Raw genomic sequence first — 21391 nt, forward strand, 5'->3', positions numbered from 1 at the left:
CTAGGTGACCACAGAATCCGATTCCCCCAGATGGTCATGTGACATGTGCATGTGTGCGTGCCCTATTAGGCTGGGACACTCCAGCCAGTCCTGGGGACACCATCACCGGGCCTCTTGGGGTTTCAGGTCAACAGGCAAGTCACAGAACTTGTCTGAGCCTTGGTTCTCCCGTCTATAAAATGGAGTGCATTGTAACACAGTGACACGTGCCTCCTCGAGAATTTTACAGTTAATGGGAAGTACTCTGGCCCCGAGTGGATACTGAGTAATGGGAAGTACTCTGGCCCTGAATGGATTCTGAGTTGAGCACCTTTCTTTCTGCCCCAGCGTTTGTGCGAGGACTCTCTTCCTGCAGAGCGCATGCCTCTGATAGGAATTGCCCATGAACCTCTGGTGTGGTTCCATGTAGGTGAACCACCCTTGTCCTTGCAAAAAACAGGAAAAAGTTAATAGACATAGTAAGTTATTTTTTTCCCTAAAAGGTATCTCATCATACAGAGATCTTGAGTTTTACTAATTAGTTTTAACCTGAGTGTGTTTGCAGAGTGGGGGCGGTTAGGGTGTCTTCACTGGCTCTCACAAGCATAAACGGTGTTCCGGGGGAAAGTGCTGCACAGGGAGTGGGTGGCAGGTGACCTCTCACTGGGAGAAACATACAGGGCAGAGGCCGTGGGCCGCCTGTGGCGCTGTTCTGGGAGGAGGTGGAGGGGACGTGCATCTCTGCCCACCTGCTTTGTTGGTGGCTTTCCCCACCCCCACGGAAACAGGCCCAGCAAGCCCCTGCTCACAGCCCCCACAGTCACAGTGGTGGGCGGGCATGCCTGAGCCAGCTCAGCTGCACTATAATGGGGCCATCTTGACCTGTGTATCTTAACCTTCCTAGGCCTCTGTTTCCTCTTGTGTAAGGAGGGGCTTCCTTCTACCTGGGGTTGGGATTACATGGGGAGGCCTAAAAAGCAGTGGTTGTGTGCCTGGCACTAAGTAGGTGCTCAGCGAATGTCGCTGGTGGTGTTTGAATCGATAAGTATTTCACAGTGATTGTTGCACGCCCAGTCGTGGGGCAGCCAGCCCTGCATCTGCCTCTGCTTGGGCAAGTGCATCTGTGTCCCAGCCTGGTGCTCAGTGAGAGGCCATGTTCTCAAAAAAATCAAAAGGTGTTCCACAGCCCGTCCCAATACAGCAGCCCGATGATACCCTTCAGCCTGGGGACCTGTCAGCCCCTTCTCCATGAGGCACACTCTCCAAAAACCACTCACAGCCCCGTGAGCCTTTCCTTGACCCTGCAGGCAGAATGACCTTTCCCCCCCCTCCAAAGTTTATTTATTTATTTTGAGAGTGAGCATGAGATTGAGCCAGGGAGGGTTAGAGAGAGGGGAGGAGAAAGAGTCCTAAGCAGGCTCTGCATTGTTAAGCGTAGAGCCAGATGTGGGGCTCAAACCCATGAACCCGGAGATCATGATCTGAGCTGAAATCCAGAGACAGGTGCTTAACTGACTGAGCCCTCCGGGCACCCCCAGAAGGAGCCTTTTCTTTGCTTACCTCCTCCTCCCTTTCCTGCATCTTTTATTGCTCTAAACACACAGGGGTTTTTTTAATGATTTTACTTACTTTTGAGAACGAGAAACAGCATGATCAGGGAAGGGGCAGAGAGAGGGAGACACAGACTCTGAGACAGGCTCCAGGCTCTGAGCTGTCTGCACAGAGCCCGACTCGGGGCTCAAACTCATGACCTGAGCCGAAGTTGGATGCTCAACCGACTGAGCCACCCAGGTGCCCCTGAACACACAGTTTTTAATAATCTGTTCATGATCTTGACCACTGCTGCAATGGTGAGGAGAGCAACTGTGTCTTCTTTGTGTTTTTATCCCCAGTGCTGTGCCTGGCACAGAGGAGGGAGGGGCTCAAATAATTTTTGAGTGAATGAATGCGTGATAGCCATCAGGGATCTTTATCCTAATTCTTGGCAGTCCCAGCATACCTGGGCCTGTTGGCGCCTCGGGCACCCCCAGCGATTGCATTCCAGGTAGTACCTACCCACTCCTTTCTCTTGCCTGCCAGAAGCTTCCATTTTAAGACTAGAAGGCTAAAATTCTGGGCTTCCATGTCCACTGGCTCTGGTACCGTAATTGTCCATTGTTGCCTGCAAACCTCAGCTTCTACTTCTGTGAAATGGGAACACCAACACACCTTGCAGGTTTGGGGGGAGATCTGATGAGATAAGAGGGGTGTGTGTGTGTGTGTGTGTGTGTGTGTGTCAGTCAGTGCCCAGCTTGGGGTGGGTTCCTGCCAGACCTGACCCTGATCCCAGAGGCAGAAACGGTGCATCCCAGGGTGCCTGGCTGGTCCAGTCAGTGGAGCATGGTACTCTTGGTCCCAGGATCGTGAGTTTGATTCCCAGGCAGGACATGGAACCTACTTAAATAAAATGTAAATGGAAGGAAGGAAGGAGAGAAAGAAAAAGAAAAGAAAGAGAGAGAGCAGGCACCCCCAGGCAGGTGGGTGCGTGGGTACAATTACCTGGAAACCTACCAGCTTCTTTCCCAGGACAGGCAGGCCATTTCACACCGACCGAGTTAGAGTTTGGGAACACAGAGCAGGGTTTGAACTGCATGGTGTCTGGATTTTAAATAGACGGGGATTTTAAATTCCTCCTCGTAAGCCACATATTTGGGGTCTTTTTCTCCACTGGTCCTTACCAGGTTCCTGTAAAGTTAAATCAGTCATTCTGGAGAGCTAGAATGGGGTACCCTTCTCTGTATGTCTAGATAGGGGCCCTTCTCTTCCTGTCCACACTTGCCATCCCATGGAGCCCTGGGGCAGTGAAGGGAGCAAGCACTTAGGAATTAAGGGAGGAAGGGACACCGCCAAGGTTTCATCAGTGCTGCCGGCCTTTTACAGAGAGAAGCCCAAGTTCTCCATCCCAATATTAGACATTAGGGGTTCCTGTGCTTTTTGCTGCTCAGAGCTAGAGTAGCCCTACCGGGGAAGGAGACAAAATTTCTAGTGTCCAGCCTTGTGCCGTAAAGATAATCGACATTCATTTCATGAATTCCCCCATGACAACCCTGCAAATTAGGTATTATTTTCTCCATTTTATGAAGTGTTCAATAAGCAATAGGCATTATTTGTGTCGAGCAATGTGCTCTGCACTAAACGGGCCTCATGTCTATTCATCTACTCGACCCCCATGAGGCGGGCATTAGCCCGCCGTGGTCCACATGTGGAAACTGAAGCTTGGTCAGTCTAGGTGGGCGGCCCCACGGCTCCCAGCCAGTGAGCCCTTACCACTTAGCTTGGAACCCACCTCTTTCTGCATCCATTGCCTTCACGCCCAATTGGCCATACAGTTGGGTTGTCCTTGAGGGCCTGAGTGTCCCGCTGGGTGTCTCTGCCCATCACATTCGGGGCCACATAAGAGCCATCCCTGTGACGTAACTTCAGGCTGCCTGAACCAGCTCCTTGTCAAGGAAGGGTCCAGATAGCTTCTGTCCTTGAGGGATGGCCTTCAGCACCATCTGGAGAATGCATCAGCTCTGATGGAAGGCCCTCTGCCCAGAAGTGGCCTCACCCTCCTTCTGCGATTGGCTGGGGCTAGGAGTCTGGCCACTAAGTCTCTACCCCCCCGCCAACCCCATGGGTCCTAAGAACCCACCCTTGCTGGCCCTGGGGCTTCCCTATAGCACAAAGGGCCCCTCCTGAAGGCCAACCTTGACTGTTGGCCTTGGCCTTCCTTGACCCCTGGAATAGAACAACTCACCATGTCCTTAGCCCTGTGGGCAATGTTTAGTTTACTGTGCCCTAGGAGAGGGTAGGCGGCATGGGTTTCCTAGAAATGGGATTCAAGTGCCACTGGCTCAGTGATGTCCATCATAAGGGTGCTTTACAAGGTCATGGTGCCTAATTCAACCGTTGGGGGCTGACAGTGTCATGGTTGAGAGGGAGGCCTCTAGAAGTATCAGCGGGCCACTGTGGCGGCCACAGGCCACGTGTGGCTCTTAGCACTTGAGATGTGCTGGAAGTGTAAAATGTACACCAGATTTGGAAGACATACTACAAACAAAAGATGTAAAAATAATGCCGTTCGTAATTTTTAAGTGGATTACATGTTGAAATGATAACAGTTTGGGGTGTATTGTGTTAAATAAGATAATTACAGTTAATTTCTCTTATTTGTTTTTACTTTTATGTAATTTTAAATTATCTGCCTGCCTGACGTTTTTTCTGTTGGACAGCATGAGTTCAGAGCCTGCCTTCTCCTCTCAGCTGGGTACTTGAGCCATTTGTGTGATTTCTCTTTGAACCTGAGTTTCTTTCTCGGGGAAACGTAGGTAATGATACCTTCCTTACAGGACTGTAATTGGGTTTTAATGAGAAAGTGCACATAAAATCCTAATACAGTCCTCAGCACATAGTACATTCTCATTAAACGGTAGCTGCTCTTTGTTATTTCAATAGGGCCCCAAATATACAGGTTCCCTGAAGGTCTTCATCCATCTTGGGACAGCCTGCAGGAGTTAAATCTAGTGACTTCCGGGAGGAGGGTGAGGGATGAGGAGGGATGAGAATGCCTCGGGGCGGCCAGCCAGGCAACAGCCCACGTACCAGCCTGCTCCGTCCCAGGCTTGCCCAGCCCTGGGGAGACCTGCGCCAACCTCCTTTGGGTGGGTCTCTGGCCAGCACCAGGAGAAAAGAACCAGAGGGAGAAGCTGGCCCGGCCCCCGCGTGCTGCATTGGAGAAGCAGCCCCCGACTTTAGCATATGTTTTCTTCCCAGATTCCACCGCAGTTGGGCTCCCAGAGGGTCTTCCCACTGAGAAACAGGAAAAACAAGGCCAAGGGCTAGAGTAGCTCCCTTTTTGCAAATGGAGGTGTCCAGCATCCCTCAGTCCGTACAGACCTGGGCGGGAAAGGCCCTCTGGGGTGAGATGAAGCCGTATCAGGGCCGTGGGGCATGAGTCAGTGGCAGCCAAGCCCTTTGTACCGTGGGTGAGGGTAGGAAACCTCCAGCCCAGAGCCCTGGTCCGAGCTCCTGGTCACTTCCCAGCGTGCCCTCAGGCCAGGCCAGCTCAGCTCTCGCCACCACCATGGCTTCCTTGAAGAGATGGCTCTGGACCCAAGCTTGTGTCTCCAGAGTTCCGTGGATCAACCGCGCTGCCTCCCAGAGCAGCCAGGGCGCCTTCTGCCCAGCATACACGTATCCCACCCCCACCAGAACAGCTAAGACTCCTTCTTCCCCTCCCCCCATGGTCCCCCACCCCAGGGTTGGGGCTGATCTCCCTGTTTGGGGCCACAGACATCAATCTTATCTGCATAAACAAGAGCCCTGGCTGGGTTGGGTTGGGGGAAGGGCGGGCTTGGGAGGTGAGGGTCACCTCTATTGTTCCCCTAGCCACCGCGGTGGCCTTTCCAGCCATTCCTTCTGGGACCCAGAGCCTGGCTGGCCTTCTGGAAGCAACCTGGCTGTTTTCTATAGGGCCATCAGCATGACACCCATCTGGGAGGGGCTGGGCTCAACGGGGCGTTGGCCCCCAGCAGCCCTCCCCTGGGGGGGAACAGGGAGTGGCCCTGGGCCTGCTCCCCTGAGACGGGCACTGGGATTAGGGTATCGACTTTCCTCAGCTTTCCAGGTGGCTGCTGGTGGCGCCTATTGAATAACGTGCCCGCAGTCCGCTCCCTGGGCTGCGTGGGTGGAGGTGACTGGGCGGCCACTTGGGGCTGGGCTGGGCTCCCTGGGAGAGGAGAGAGGATGGAGGGGATGGCCACACTGGCCTGTGACAGGATTTGGTGCAGCCTGACAATCTGGGCGGGGGGGAGAAGAGTCTGGAGGCAGTTCTCCTGCCTGACAAGGTCTTTCCTGGCAGGCTTGTCTGGTGTGGCCCGGAAGTGAGAGTCAGAGCCATCCAGCCCCCAGCTCCCCTCGGCCCATTCGCACTGCCCTTTGGCCACCTTTGCCTCTCGTTCCTCCCTCTTGCTTCCAGGCTCCTCACTGAGCAGATTCCGATTTCTGCTTCTGAGCTGTCCTCATTACTGGGAGCCCCCCCCCATACCCCGAACACTCTTGAGGCCATGCTCCCCTTGAAGCTGCCTCTCCCCCCTCCCCCTCGCACCTGCAGCTCTGGACTCAGCTGGAGCTGGCACTATGGCCCCTCCTGGGGGCCACATACCAGGACCGGATAGCCTGGACTTTCCATTTACCCCTGCTTTTTCCCAGAAGCAGAACCCAGGTCCTACTTCAGATCTGGGGTGCTGGACCAGCCCTCCCTGCCAGATCCCCAGGGAGGCTGCCCCCAGGGACTCCTCCTGCCCCACCAGCCTCCACCCTGGCTGGGATGGGCTCCTTTGATGGGCTGACTCAGCAGCTGGCAGTGACACCTCCTGGAGACAGCTGGGGGAGGGGTGGACAGAAACAGGCTGGTCTCCCTAGAGGAGTCAGAAGCCCCCACCCCTCCTGTGGGAAGGGAGGGAGCCTCCCCAGAGACTTGGGGAAGGAGGGAGCTAGTTGGGGCCCTTGGAGGTGTCTGAACACTTCAGAAAACCACCTGGGGCTTCTTATCTCCCTGCTCAACTACCCCAGAGGGCAGTGGAGCAGGTCCCAGCGCAGGGGAAAGGGAGCAATGGGGTAGCTGAGCCCCACTTCCTCTAATCCTCATAGCGTGGTACTGGCAGAAGGGGAGTAAGGTTCAAAGCAGGCCCTTCGGCTCTAAAGACAGATCGCCAGACAGGGGGTGTCCAGGGAGACACGCAGAGGATCAGTAAGGGAAGCCTCAAGAGCAGAGACCCAGGCCGGTTGATTGCCCTGCTGTCCAGGAGCGCCCCCGCAGCCACCAGGCTCCTCCAGCTCAGGCTGGTGCTCCGGCCGTAAGTAGCCTTAAGACCTTGAGCACCCGGAAGGAAGGCGGAAGGCTGTGGTTTCATCAGTGACCAGCTGCCTCCCAGCAAAGACTGCGGCTGGAGGGAGGGCAACCCATGTTTACGACCGACTGCTGCAGAGCCCGGGCGCTCCAGCCAGGCCTCCTCCCAGTCTGGACTTGGGTCCCTTCAGGACCAGCCCACCAATGGTGGAAGGAACTCAGGGTCCAAGTCAGCTCCTGATTGGAGCTGCGGCTCCTGCACCCTAAAGCTGTGGGCCCTCAGGCATTGGGCTTAACATCTGGAGTCTCGGTTTCCCCCGTCTTGAAAATGGGAGTGACCAGCCCCAGCCAAGTTGCTATGGGAAGGCTCTTTGGAGTTGAGGGGAGGTGGGGAGGAGCAGGGATGACAGAGCTGCCCCCTCCCATCCCCCGCCCCCCCAGATTCTCCTCCCTGCTGTGGAAGGAAAGCCTAGCTGAGCTGAGCTGAGCCTGCCCGGTGGCACTGGTCAGACCTGTTCCTGCTCACCTCGGCCCTGGGGAGGGCTGGGCTGTCAGCTTTGTGGAGGGATTAGCTGGAGGGGAGAAGAGCCTCACTAACTCCGGAAGATCCCCTGGGGGCTGGGGGGAGGGGGAGATGAATGAGGAAGGTGGTGGCAGGGGGCCTCCTGGGACGGTGCAGTCAGGAGCCTTGAAGAACCGGGGGGACCTGGGGACCATGGAGAGTTTGGGAGAAGGGGATGCTTCACAGCCCCTGGGGAGGGGGTGCCTCTGTGCCGCCGGCCACACACACTTTTTTTTATGCTCCCATCTTTGTCTTTGCTATTGCTCCGGGTTGAGCAGAGCCTGCTGGAGGAGAAACCAGGGAAGGGCCCAGGGCCTCTGGCCCAGATGAGTGTCCAACCATCACCCCTCCTTCCTAACTTCCCCTCCACAGCCCCTACCAACATCCTGAAACACAGGGAAAGACCTGCCTGGGCAGTTGAAGGGAGGCAAAGTCATGCTGCAGCCACCCCTGAGAGTGGAGGGGTGGGGAGCCCCAGATGGCACTGCCTCCTGGGGCTGGCAAGTTCGGGCAGGAAGCCTGTAAGCCCTCCTCTCCTTCCCTGCCCTCCCTTGCCAGCTTTACTCCCAGCTGGGGACTGGTGTTTCAGAGCAACCTGGCCTCTACCCTCACCCCCAGAATCTCCCTTCTCAGCTTCAGGGGACTCTTCATTAGTGTTCCCAACAGTGAGAAAGTCTTCGTGTGCACAGGGATTTTGGAGTTGTAAAGCATTTCCACCTATGCTAATGATCTCACTTGACCTCACAGCAACCCTGGGACCCTAGGAGGCAGGGGGCCCGAAGAATGGTCCATAAATGAGGAACTAAGGCGCTAAGAAGGAAATAACTTGCCCCAGGTCACATAGCTACTAAGTAGGGAAGCTGGCCCCTGGGCCAGGGCCCTGGTGGAGGATCACCCAGAGCCAGCAGGCTGGTCGCTGCAGCCCTGCCCAGCCGGGCCTGGGAGGCAGGGGAGAGGGTCCCCCGAGCCAGGTCTTGGACTCAGGCTTTTCTGGCCAAGGTTTCAGTTGCCTGGCTGCGCACAGCCAGATTCCCTCCATCATGTAAATGCATGGCTAGGGCTGCAGCTTCTGAGCTAAGCTGCTTAAGTTGGACCTAGGATGGTGAAAACCATTTTCGGTAAAGTGTCTGAGCGCTTGAGAGAAACCTGCCTGAGCTCTTTCAGTAGGTCCTCGATCAGGGTCACAACCACACGGGGCTCTCTTCAGCCCAGCCCTGCTTTTCATGGCCCCTTCCCCGCTCAGGCTCCTTGGGGACCAACAGGGTCTTTGGGATTCTACTGCTGCCTTTGCCCTCAGCCTTGGTTCTGCTGGTGGGGGGGTCCTGTCCTGTCCAGGGCCCCTGGCTGTGCTTCTCCCAAGTCTGTGGTCATCGGGCTGCCTGCTCCCTTCTGGCTGGGCCATTTTGCTTGGATGGGGAAAGGCTTTACCGTAAACATGCTGACCAGCTTTCAGTAAACACCTGCCCTGCTGCCCCACTGCAGAGAGCTGGGTACAAAAGAAGGCCAGGGATCCCCAGTCACCTAGCCAGGCTGAACTTTTAGAGGGGAGGGAGAAAGCAGCAATCAAAAGAACACTGTTAACCTTAGAATGTCACAAGGGAAGAGACTTCAGCTAATGTGGTCCCGCCTCCCATTTACCAGAAGAGGCAGCTGGCTTGGACAGGCACCTGAGCCGGTTGTTGCAGTGCCAGATCTCTGCACAGGTCTGGGGCCCAGCCCAGCATTCTCTCGAACTGTTGCACAGGGCAGGGAGAGCGGGACCTGGGGTGATGGAGAATGGTCACAAACCCTCCTTTATCCCCACAGCGTGAGCTTCGGCCTCGGCTCTGCACCATGAGGAAGGGTGCCAATGGCTACGGCTTCAACTTACACAGCGACAAGTCCAAGCCAGGCCAGTTCATCCGGGCAGTGGACCCAGACTCACCTGCCGAGGCCTCGGGGCTCCGGGCTCAGGACCGCATCGTGGAGGTAGTGCTTCTCACCCTCTTTCCAAGCCCTTCCTGATTGCATCCCCACAGATAAGCAATTCCTGGGGGGGCATCACACTGTTGGCTCCTTGATTAGCCCGTGAGGTCCAGGTAGCCCATAGATGCCAGGTAGGTGGAGGGAGGGAGAGCGCCAGAGAGAGGGGAAGAATGGTGAGGGGGTAGGCAGGAGGGGAGGGAGAGAGAGGATGGATAGATGGGTGGGTGGGTGATGGACGGACTTATTTCCTTCCCTCACCTCCTCTGGGTTCTTCACCAAGAGTCAGCCAGCAGCCCAGGATTCACCCATCCATGCCAGTGGCTGTCGGGGGCCACCTGCAGGGTTTCCCACTGCTGGAGGCCTCCGTGGGGCAGGTGTAGTGAGACACTCTTGTGCAGTGCTCAGGAGGAAAGGAAACATGAACCTTGGGCCTTGGGCAGGCCCCAGAATCTCAGTCTTAGAACCTCAGAGCTGGAATATAAGCTCTCCCAAGACTCCTTTTACACTTGAGCAAACCGCAGCCCAGAGCGGGAAGTCGGACGCAAGTACATAGAAACGCTAGGGCTCAGCCCAGGCCTCCCCGATCTTTCCTGTCCCAGCTGTGTTTGCTTAGTCTTTTCTCCATATTTTCTTTGGCTTTTCTCATGTGTCCTGCCTCCTCATATGACTGTCAAGTGGGAGGGCCACTTGGTTTACTTTAAGACTCCACAGGCAACGGGGGCGGGGGCGGGGGGGGGGGTGCAGCGCTCCGTGTCCCCAGACTGCCACCCGGCTGAGGACGGAGAGGACCGTTTGTGCCTCCCTCCACCTATCCCTCCAAAACTGTGTCTGTAACCCCTGCCCCCACCCACAGGTGAACGGGGTCTGTATGGAGGGCAAGCAGCATGCGGACGTGGTATCTGCCATCAAGGCTGGTGGGGACGAGGCCAAGCTGCTGGTGGTGGACAAGGAAACCGATGAGTTCTTCAAGAAGTGCAAAGTGGTCCCGTCTCAGGAGCACCTGAATGGTGAGCTGGGTGGGGCAGCCGGAGGTCCCTAAATCAGGCATGTGGGCCAGTGCTCTAGATTTTACCGTGTCCCAGGGGAAGGGTGGGCAGCTTCCTGCCTCCGCTCCCTGCCTCTCCTTCGGGGGGGCCAGAGGTGTAGATCGGGGAAGAGGAGCCTGGTGTCAGGAGACGAAGCGGGGATGGCCGTGGCTTTCTGACGATGGCATATGACAGGGTTAGGCTGGCACGAGGGACAGAGGCCAAAGCAGCAGCACCAGAGTGAGGCCTCAGCCCCCAGGCCCTGAGCCCCTAGCAGCTTCTCCAGGCGGTGCTGATGCAAGGGAAGGGTTAACTCCAGCTCCACTTGGTCAGATCAGAGTCCAGTGACAGGGGCCCAGTGCCTCCCCTCCCTTCTCTCAGGTTGTCTTGGAAACCCAGGCTCACTGTCTCTAGAGAGCAGTGGGTCCCTCTTGGTCCCTGGGCCCCTGCCCTCCCCCATCCCCCATATTTCACTGCCAAGCCTGGCATCTCCCCCTGCCCAGGCCCAAGCCCAGCCGGGCAACACTGCTGCCCGAGGGCAGTGAGGAGTTAAGCAGCCCTCGCTCCCTGGTCTGGACTTTCTCCCTGGGAAAATGGCTCCTGGGGGCGGTGGGGGGGGAGGGGAGTAGGGTAGAGGGGACCTCTTTGAACTTTGCAGTGAGTGGGTGTCCTGATTTTATTTGTGGGGGGGTGATCCACTCAAACATCCTGCCACAGATCTTGATCCCCAGGTGGAGGGGCCAAGTGGGTCCCGGGGGGGCCCTGGAAGCATGGGGGGGGGTCCAGGTGGAAGTCCCCAGCTGACTCTAGGCCTGGGCAGTAGTGCACTGCCTTACCCTGGTGTCCCAAGTTCAGAAACCAGATAACCCAGATAGTTCCTTTCTTCAGTGAGGGGGCAGCTGAGGCCCCCAGAAGCCCCAGCCTTGCTCTTGGCAACATGGAATGGGGGAAGCCAGCTGGAATCTGGATTCCACGCGGCTCCTCCAATACCTTCCCCTGTCTCCTCCAGCGTCCTTCCCCCCACCTTCCCCTAAGAAGTCAGCCCTCGGACATTCCTTCCTCTTATCTGTCTGGCTGGGTGAGATGAGCCCTCAGAGCCTGAGAAGCCGCCCTGGGAGAGGCCTGGGGGCAGGTCTCCTCCCCAGGTGTCCCTCCTGGGGACTCCAGGCTGCCCTCCTCCCCCCAGCAGCTGCCGCTGACCACGTGAGACAGCCTGGCCCTCGTGGGGAAGGGGCCGGCATGGGGGAGCAGGGTGGGAGAGTGAGTGTCCCCGTGTCCCAGCAGTGCCCCGCTTGGCCGTCGCGGGAGGACTGTGGGTAGCACCAGGGAGGAAATGGTGAGAGTCAGCCATGCCTGCCGTCCCGGCCAGCGGGAAAGATGCGCGTTGATGTTACACGAAGAGCTCAGAAGAAACCCATTCAGGCTGCCCAGCCCCCAGAGGTGGAACCGGGACCCCAGGCTGGTGTCTCTCCTTCGGACCCGTCCTGCCACCACGTTTTCCCGTGGTTGTTTTCTCTTTCAGCCAAGACCAGTACTGACCGTAACCTGGGGTGGGGTTCCAATTCTCGCGACAGGCAGCACCGCCTGGGAGCCATCTGAAAAATGCTGATTCCTAGGCCCACTCCAGACCCACTGAATCAGGCCCTGCTGCCAAGGCCCGGGCATCTGCATTTCTAACAAGCTTCCCAGGTCTTGGGCAGCCAGCCTGGAATTTCACCCCCATCTAGGACAGTGGTTTTCCCAAGCTCATTACCCATCCGTGGTTCATTAAGATCAACTTGGCAGAGACTCGAGTGCTTCTCTGACTCGAAAACATTGGCGAGCATTGACGAAGTAGTAAGGGGGAACGTTGTTGCACGAAACTTGTTACACACGTGTTGTCTCTGTGTGTGTGCTGGGTCAACAGAAAGTCAGACCTACTTCTAGAGGGCTGCAGTCAAGAGACTTAAACACCGACATGGGGAACAAGGTCTAATTATGGCCTAAACCCCCGAAGCTCTCCCTCCTCTCCGGGCACCACTCCGTCTGCATTCCCCAGAGCTTCTGGACTCACCTCTGCTGTTTTTTCCTTCCCGTAGGTCCCTTGCCCGAGCCCTTTACCAATGGGGAGATCCGGAAGGTAAAGGCAGGCCCTCTAACGCTTCTCTGGCTCTCAAGCGGGGCTGCAGAAGGGTGGAAGGTGGCGTGGTTGGGACAGGGACAGCTATCTGACTCAGGCTGAGAACCCCCTTTCCAAGCTCCTCTGCCCTGAGCTCTAAGCTACAGAACTGCCGGTGCACCCCTCAACCCCTGCCTCACGCCAAGGCAGTCGGGAGAGAGACGCCTGGCCGGGCCCCTCTGCAGCCCTCCATCCTGGGGACAAGCCCCGCCTCCAACTCCCCACCATACAGAAGAGGCCATTCTTCCCCCCAAGAACAGAGCTTCAGTGTCTGGGCGCACGCTGCCTGGGCCCTGCTACTTCCAGTCTGGGTTGGAAGAACAAAGCCCCTCCCCCCCCCCCGTCCCTGGGCAGAAGGGAAGAGAAGGCAGTGGAGGCTGGGGAAGAGCTGGTGGGGCCTGGTGCCAGCTGAGGCCGCAGAGGGACCCGGGCAGAGGCTGAGCACCAAGTCGAAGCCTTGGCCAAGACCTTCACTCCGAGACAGGCTGCCTCAGAGTCAGGCCATGGATCTGGAGCTCTCTGCAGGGTCTACTGAAAAGGTCTCCCCTCCCCGCGGACTCCTCCCGGGGGCCCCCTGAACTTTCTGTCACCCCCATCTGTTGGCCTCGAACTCTCCTCCGCCTTATTCCTTCAAAGCCCTTCTTGGTTGCTTTGGGGGGAAGGTTTCAAGATTCCCAGGGTCAAGTCCAAGTAAACAGGTAGGCCGCAAGGAATTCAGGGAGTATCACATCGGTTCATTCCCTGTGCCAGGCGGAGGCTCTCTGTAGCCCCACGCTCCACGAAGCCCCTCCATGGTCACGGGCCTCAAAAAGGCTGTCAACCCTGAAGGCTACTTTGGGAGCGTCGGGGAGGGGGTTCTCCGTGAGTAGGTCAGCTAATCCCACAACGGTCCCTCCCGCCTGAGTGGTGGAACCAGGCTGCCCCCTGATCCTTAGAGGAATGTAAAACTGTCAATCCCTGAGGGGCCCCGGCAGGCCCAGGCAGTGGGACTTTGGGGTGGATGTTAAAGGCTTACAGGGAGCTTCTCCTGGGTCTCTCCTGGGGGCTCCTTTCTTATTCAGGACTCCCCCACCCCGTCCCTTGCCAACCCCCACCCCTCCTCTGTTTCAGGAGAACAGCCGTGAAGCGCTGCCTGAGGTCACCTCTGAGAGCCCCAGATCAGCCCTGGCGAGATCCACCTCCAGTGATACCAGCGAGGAGGTAGGCTGGCCGGCCGGGCGGGCAGAGGGTGGCACTGAGTTAACGGGAAGCTCATTCCCAGGCCACACTCGTTCCTGGCACGCCAGCCTGCCTTGGAGGTCACATGCAATGCCATAGTCCGTTCTTGTGACCTGGCTTCCCTGGGCACTGCCCCAAGGGAGCCAGCCACCTTGCCGGGGCTGGGGACCGGGACGCCTCGCCAGGCACTGACTCGAGGCTCTCTGCCACCGCCCCTTTGCAGCTGAATTCCCAAGACAGCCCCAGGAAACAGGACTCCACGGCACCCTCGTCTACCTCTTCCTCCTCCGACCCCATCCTGGACTTCAACATCTCCCTGGCCGTGGCCAAAGAGAGGGCTCACCAGAAACGCAGCAACAAGCGGGCTCCGCAGATGGACTGGAGCAAGAAAAATGAACTCTTCAGCAACTTCTGAGTGTCCTCCTGCGGGCACCCGGGAAAGCTGGCCGGCCTGGGCCAGCCCCGGTGCCCCGCCCCACCCAGCTCCCTCTCCTTCCTCCCCACTCACTCCTCTCCGTAATCGACACACAAATCAGCACCCGCATCCCTCCTCTATTGGTGAATCTGACTTTTCTAGAGAACTATGCTCTTCCCTTACCTCAGGGAAGGTGAATGTTTCCATCCTGCCCCAGGCAGCAAGTGGACTCTTGTCCTGCTTCTCCCGAGCGCTCGGGGTGCCCTTACCACATCCCTGGGACCTCACTGAGCAAGGATCGGGGAACAGACAAGAGGTCTCCCCTGGGGAGGAGTCCGAGGTTGACCAAGGACTGCCGAGTACAGCGACGTTGTGGAGCGGACAGGGGCCCCGTCCTCAGAGTTGTGGCTTGGGCATCTTATTTTTGGTCTTTTTTTTTTTTTTTTTTTTTTTTTAATGCAGTACCACAGACAGAGTCTAGAGGGATTTTTGTTTCCTTGATTAACATGATTTTCCAGGTTGTTGCATCCAGGATATAGCAGCAGCCTTAGCCTTAAACTTTTGTTTCTGCTCCTACTCCTAGCCCGCCCCCCCAGCCCTGGGCAATGTGGGGAGGGTCTGGCCACCTCCTGCCCTGCCACCCCGTTGTAAGGAAACTCCCTTCAGAAATTCAACTGGCATCCAAATCGCCTCAGCCTCTGTGTCTTCCTTTAGAGCCCTGGGTAGCCTCTGGCTGACAGGGTGGGGTGCAGCCGGAGGGGAAGACAGTCCAGGGCTCCCTGACTCCAGGCCCAGGAACAGAATGTAGGCCTATAAATCAGAGGGCCTTGGGCCCCCTCAGCTGCCTGAGCTTTACCCAAGTCCTGTAGGAGGGGGAGCTGCTCCCAAGTGCCTACAGGGGCTGCCCCAGAGGTAGGAAGTGGGGGGTAGGATCCACATAGCCAGAAGGCTTTATGCAGTTCTAATTCAAGAGTGCTGAAATTATGAATCCCAAATGGAGCTGCATTTGGAATACAGACTTGACTTTGAGCTTTCCCCTGGCAGCCCGTGGGTGCAGGATCCCCAGAGTGGCCTGAGCTAGCCCCAGATTTTTTTTTTTAATGTTTTATTTATTTTTGAGAGAGAGACAGCGTGAGCAGGGGAGGGTCAGAGAGAGGGAGACACAGAATCTGAAGCAGGCTCCAGGCTCTGAGCTAACTGTCCACACAGCCGGACACGGGGCTCGAACCCACAAACCCCGAGATCATGACCTGAGCCGAAGCAGGAATGTTCAACCATCTGAGCCACCCAGGCGCCCCTAGCACCAGATTTTCTATCTTACCTGGCTGTGGACAGGATTGGAGGGCAGCTGTCCGGGACTAGGGGAAAACAAACCCAGCCCACCAAATCCCAGGACATGCCCGGTATCGGGTGGGGCGGAAGGGACTTTCCAAGGGCAAAATGCCCTGCTCCTCAAAAAGATCCAAGTCTCTTAAACCTGTGGCACCTGAGGCCACACCCCGGAGGTCTGCCAAAGCAGCCCAAAGGAGCTGAAGCTGCCAGGCCAAGAGGCTCTGGGTAGGTGCTCTGAGAGAAGGAAGGGAAGTTGGTACTCAAGGTGACAGCTAATCAGAGAGGACCCAGGGAAAGAATGGGTTGCTATCTGGACATCTTGGCCTCCAGTTAGGGCTTAAATTCCCACCAGTGTTAAGAGATACCATTCAAAACCCTTTCCCAGCACCAATGGCCTGGGGCCTGGCCCGCCCCCTCCCCACCTTGCCTCTACCCTTTGACCCCTGATTGGAGGCCCCTTCAGGTGAGCAAGGCCTGAAGAGTGCCCCACAGGGCAGAGGGACCGGCCCTATCTTACCTGTGGAGTAGGGAAGCCCCAGGGGGCCTCTGACTAAGCAGGAGGCCAGAACTCCCACCCTCTCCCAACAGTACAAAGAGGCCTCCAAAAGCAGTCAGATTCTAGTTTTTTTTTTTTCACCTGCACAGTGCTGGTGGAATTCCCCAGCATCAAGGGGACTGGGAACTGAGGGCCTCAGCAGTAGTTCTGGCTCTGCCGTCAAGTGTTCTGACACCTGGAGCAAATCACTGCAACTCATCTGCAGGTTTCCTCCCCTTGGGAATGCTCTAGGTACCCTCGAGGGTCTCTTCCGTGACTGTTTTGAAACCTGTCCGGTCTTGATAGCCACTGCAGGTCTTGACTGGACGGTTAGGAATCCAGGGGCATCCCCCCTCCCTCTGAGTGGGGAGACCTGGCCCAGCTTTGCCTGTTAAAAGCACCGGCAACCTGGCCATCCCGAGCCTGTGACTCTAGCGCCCCCTTGTGGCCTGGTCAGGTGCAGCTGCTCCCAGGGGCAGAGAGGAAGAGATCACAGGTACCTTCAGGAAGGTACCGCTCAGTGGCTTCTGCTGTCCAGGACTAGGGGAAAACCTGCAACTGAGCAGAGGCTCCAGGCTTCACCAGCAGAGGGGTGCTTCAGCCACAAGGAGATATACCCAAAACTCACGCCTGGATCCAAAGAGAAGGAGCAAGGACAAAGGACACTCGCTCCCCTTCCAAGCCCCCTGTTGTTCAGGGCCTAGCTCGTTCATTTCCAAACTTCTTGGGGTCACACTCCGCCTGCTTCTGCAGGACAAAAGCAGACTGAGCTCCTCCTGCCATGACCCTACCACGCTGGACTCTCTGCTGCAGGCTGGGCTTTCTGGTGGCTCGCCACGTAGGCCCAAGGGGAAAGCAAGGCAAAGTGCTGAGCAGTTTACTCCGGGCCAGGGCACCGCCTCTGCCCCTCCAAGGGAAAAGGGGGGGTCCTAGCCCCTCCTCCGTTCCCACCTCCACCCTGCCTCCTGGGCATTCGCGCCGTCCATTCCAGGCCCAAGAGTCCACTCCAGGTTTCTCCCGGCCAGCCCTGGAGTTGCTCATCCACACTGCCAGCCTGAGGGAGGTCAGGGCAAGTCCAGCTCAGAATCCTAAGGGCCCCAAGAGGAGGCCCCCAGGCTAGAGTGGCGTCAGGAGCACTCAGCCCCAAAGGGCCCCACGGTTCACCTCCTGTTACAGGGCTCGGCTCTTTTGGACTGCGTGGTCCCACCAGCCCCGTTCACAGGGTGGCTGCCCACAGGGCCAGCTGTCAATGGGACCCTGACAATCCATCTCTATAGCACTTCTCTTCCACGTGGCTGGTCTGCTCCAGAAGCCACTGCCGCTCCTGCTCGGTCACCGTCAGTCTGAGCGTCACCTCCTGAAACACGCTACTCACAGCCACCTATGTGAGCCAGAAAGAGCAGGGCCAGCTAAGTTACAGTCGTGAGCTCCAGCACCCCGGGCCCCACTGCCCAGACCCAGGCCTCGCCCTCCCACCAGTGGCATCCTTACCTGCTCAAAGTGAAGCTTCTGGAACATCCGGATACTTGGTTCATTTCCCTGCCCAATTTTAGCCTCAAACTTGGCCAGACCTAGCTTGGTCACTCCTCCCAGAGATCGAAAGAGGACAAGTCACAGGGTGAAGTCCCCCTCTCCCCCACACCCCTGCTCTTCCTGTCCCATTTTGCATTAGAGGCACCTGTCACCTGCCTCCCTCCCCGCCCCACCCCCAGGCCTGGAGGAGGCCCACTTCCAGCATGCCGGCATGTGCCCTCACCCTCACCCGGGCCTCGTTGCTTCTCGCATTTTTGCTCAGACTTCCTTACCGTAAGACATCATCATGAGGACAGCTTCGGTGCCAAAGCCTTTGCCCCTGCAGCTGGGCTCTAAGAGAAACAATGACGGTCACTGACGCTGTGTGCCAGGCTCCACCACGGGCCTTGGACAGCCGGAACCCCATTTCATCCCTCGCGACCCTACACAGTTAGTACTATTATTACCATCATTCAGATAAGACAACAGACTCAGAGAAATTAAAATGACTTGCACAAGGGCTCACAGCTTAGAGACCCCCAGCAACCTGACCCCAAAGCTGACCCCTTAACCTCAGGGTGCTGCCACAGAAGGACAGTTTTGGGGGAAGGCTGTAGACCAAGGAGGACACAAAGTAGAGGGACTCCTCCCACAGCAAGGGAAGATGCGCCAGGTAAGGTCATTTCTTTTGGGAGGGTCCCTAGGGCCCAACTCCGCCCTCCCCCCAGCAGGAATGGGGCAGGATGAAGTCTGAAGACCCCAAAACCAAAGGTTAAATTCACACCCGAGCATGATACGGGACTAAAGGAAACCTCCACGGGGGAGCCACCAGGCTAACGGAGTGCCAAGGGGCAGTGCTGGGCTCACCAATGTGGAACCCTCCATTGAGCTGAGTACCCCATGCAGCCCCAGCTGGCTCAAAGTTCAGCAGATCAAGGGCCAGAAGGGAGGGAAGGCAGGGCCAGGCGGGACAAACCTGCGATCATGACCTCAATCTCCCCCAAGGAGGGGTCCCCGGGATCCGTGAGGAAGAGGTTTACGTCTCCCGCCATGCAGCTCTCTTCGGGGCTCAGCCGGGCCTGCCACTTCTCTGCATCCAGCACAATGAACGTGCACTCTGAGGAGGGAGGCGTCGGGGAAGTAACGACAGTCACCCCACCCAAACCAGAGGCCTGCAGAACATCGCCTCTGTCCGCCCGGAGAAAAATGGGCCCCGAGCTCCCTTCAGCTGATTACAAAGCCCTAAATTCACCTGACGCAGGAAAACACGGCCTCCCCTGAAAACAGCTTATTCTCAGAGAGCAGCAACCACAACTGGGTTTGTGCAAGACCTGTGAGGGGCAGGGCCTCAATTCACAGCCAGAGCCCCAAATGCTTTACTCTCTCTCCCAGGCCTGATGCAGTGAGTGGGGAAGACAGAAGCGTCAGTCACAGGGACCGGCTTCGGTGGGCACAGGAGTATGACCGTTACAGGCACTTTCAAGATTTTTCCATGAAGGGCTTTTCACAAAGTTTCTATGGTCCCGGAAGGGCTACAGCTGGGAATGAGAAAGGGAGGGAACCAGGAGACTGCGCCTGGGGCCAGCCTAGGGCTTCTGCTGCTCACTGTCCGCATCGTCCCGCCAGCTTTGCTGCATCGAGTACTCTTGCTCCAGGGTCAGGGGCTCGGAGGCTGTCAAACGCTGCAGCTCCTCTGATTTCATCCACTCGTGGTACCTGCAGGGACAGGGGGGTGGCCTTTGGCATGAGGACTGATTCAGAAGCACAGGTCTGAACATTTTATGAGATGAAGAAACAGATGGTGGCAAGGAGAACCCCACAAGGCTAACACAGGGCTCATAAAAGACCCAAGGAAAGGGTTAGAGTTGCTCCTAAGGCAGACGGTCACCACCACAAGACCCAGAAGCAGGCTGGTCCTACAAGAGAACAAACAGCAGGAGGGATCAGTTCTGTCTGTGCAGCTTCCCATCCATCAGTCCCAGGGGTCAGTGCGGGGGAGCAGTCTGAACTCAAACATTCCTCAGATTCCTAAGTGGAAGTATATGGCAGCTGACCTCAGCAAGGAAGGCTGGACAGATCTCCACAAAGGCCGAGCACAGGAACCCGGAACCCCCAAAAAGAAAAACTGCAAGTAGAGAACACACCCCTAGATCACCACCATCCAAGTCTACCAGACATCTGCCAGTCGTCTCCCACAAGAGTCTGACCTGCAACTCAGTTCTGGCCTCTTTTATTTTAAGTCTTTATTTTATTGAAAGAGAGAGAGAGAGAGCACAAGTGAGTAGAGGAGGGGCAGAGAGAGAGAGAGACACAGAATCTGAAGCAGGCTCCAGGCTCTGAGCTGTCAGCACAGAGCCAGATGCAGGGCTCAAACCCACAGACTATGAAATCATGACCTGAGCCGAAGTCCGATGCTTAACTGACTGAGCCACCCAGGCGCCCCAGTTCTGGCCTCTTAAAACAGTAGACATCAGAACAACCCATCAGCTCAGTTTTATGACAAGCTAACAAGAAGTCTTCAAGAACTGAGCATATTCACTGACACCAAAAGAACATCACTAATTTACAAGTGAGCAGTTTCTTCTTTTCTTACATTCACTTTAAATAAGTCCTTGCTGGAAGTCCAAAGAGGAAGCTGGGAGGATGAAAGGGAAAAGCAGGGGGATGAGTGACTTGGAGGGAAGTCGTCATTTTCTGAGTCAGTGTGCACTTTTTTCTGTCTTTATTTCAAGCGATGTTTCTCCTTCTTAGAGGAAATGGCCTCTGAGATTGGGGCTAAGGAAGGCTGACCCTCCTCCCTGCACCTTGCAGAGCTGGCTTGCACCGCATGTTAGGTGGACCCTTACCTAGGCACATGCTCTGAGGTGTAGGGTACCAGCACCACCTTCTTTCCCAGCAGCAAGATGTTCTCATTTAATCTCATGGCAGCAGACTGCAGGTGGGGAGGGCAAGCACTCCAGGACTTTGTTTCCTTCCACTGAGGGTGGAAGTTCGAGTCTTCAGTTCACTAAATGTCTCCCGGGGCTACATTGTCCGAAGAACCTTGGTCCTTCTTTCCTTCCAAACACTTCGGACAACACGACTCTAGACCCCCTGAAAGAAGGGGAAGCGACTGGTTAAAGATAATTAGACAATCCTTGAATCGCATCTAAGGGGGGGCCAAGCCTGAGCTGCCACTTCTGCGTGTCCCACCTTACCGAACTTGGAAGCCTCAAGCCAAGCACCGAGACTTAACCCCAAAGCTCCCATCACGTGCCCCAATCCTGAGACTCCGCCCCAGGATCAACTTTCAGCCCCGCTTTTTATTTTCAACCCCTTCTCCCAGCGACCACCCTCGCCACCTGACTTGGGCCCTCTCTCCTCCCCACCCACCTAGCCAGGTTTAATCAGGCTCCTTCAGGGTGAGGCAGGCTTAATTTCTTACTCCCCTTGGTGTGGACCTGTTGGCTACTCTCCTTGACCCCCGCTCCCCGCCCCCCAAACACTGGGGTCCCAGAACGGCTCAGCTCACATCCACTCCCCACAGACGAAAGCGTCCCCAGCAGAGGGGGCGATCGGCCTCCTGAGACAAGCCCGGGTACCCCAACGACCCGCGGCCTCCCTACCCGCCCGCGCCTGGGAGCGCCCCTCCCCGGTTTCCGCCACGCAGACGGCAGCCGCGCCGGCCCAATCCCGGTCCCGCCTCCGCAAGGCGCCCAATCAGCGCGCCGAGCCCCGCCCAGGGCGCCACGGCCTAGGTGGGCTCTGAACGCGGGCGCATGCGTGCTGCGCGCGCTGGTGCAGGACAGCTGGCGCCGGCAGCAGCGTAGGGGCCGGAGG

The 21391-nt window shown here is 57.0% G+C and overlaps 2 protein-coding genes across 3 annotated transcripts in view; one reads left to right on the plus strand and one right to left on the minus strand.

Moving 5' to 3' along the window:
- SLC9A3R1 (SLC9A3 regulator 1) overlaps positions 1-14887 on the plus strand; it is a 17246-nt gene extending 2359 nt beyond the window's left edge. The window contains exons 2-6 of the mRNA XM_029927981.1: positions 9219-9380; positions 10231-10384; positions 12481-12521; positions 13671-13760; positions 14002-14887. Coding sequence (XP_029783841.1) covers positions 9219-9380; positions 10231-10384; positions 12481-12521; positions 13671-13760; positions 14002-14193 — 639 coding nt within the window. The 3' untranslated portion in view covers positions 14194-14887. The remainder of the gene's footprint in view (positions 1-9218; positions 9381-10230; positions 10385-12480; positions 12522-13670; positions 13761-14001) is intronic.
- A 1260-nt stretch (positions 14888-16147) lies between these two features.
- Positions 16148-21200, minus strand: NAT9 (N-acetyltransferase 9 (putative)). 2 transcript variants are annotated; one of them, XM_029928972.1, is made up of 7 exons: positions 21084-21200; positions 20419-20665; positions 19179-19288; positions 18549-18689; positions 17866-17925; positions 17552-17643; positions 16148-17441 (listed from the first exon to the last, which is right to left on the minus strand). In XM_029928972.1, exons 2-7 carry the CDS (start codon positions 20493-20495, stop codon positions 17307-17309), a joined length of 615 nt encoding a protein of 204 aa, XP_029784832.1. In that variant the 5' UTR covers positions 20496-20665; positions 21084-21200; the 3' UTR covers positions 16148-17306. The 2 variants fall into 2 exon arrangements, with proteins under 2 accessions (XP_029784832.1, XP_029784831.1); XM_029928971.1 differs by having other exon boundaries at positions 17552-17646.
- Positions 21201-21391: the final 191 nt, after the last annotated feature.

The sequence above is a fragment of the Suricata suricatta genome, chromosome 17 (genome assembly GCF_006229205.1).
Source record: "Suricata suricatta isolate VVHF042 chromosome 17, meerkat_22Aug2017_6uvM2_HiC, whole genome shotgun sequence".
NCBI lineage: Eukaryota > Metazoa > Chordata > Mammalia > Carnivora > Herpestidae > Suricata > Suricata suricatta.

Coding starts and splice junctions, on each gene's coding strand:
- NAT9 (XM_029928971.1), bottom strand. CDS start 20,495: ATGAGATTAAATGAGAACATCTTGCTGCTGGGAAAGAAGGTGGTGCTG. Junction 17,926..18,548: donor GATTGAGGTCATGATCGCAG/GTTTGTCCCGCC, acceptor TGTTTCTCTTAG/AGCCCAGCTGCAGGGGCAAA. Junction 17,647..17,865: donor CCTCATGATGATGTCTTACG/GTAAGGAAGTCT, acceptor GATCTCTGGGAG/GAGTGACCAAGCTAGGTCTG.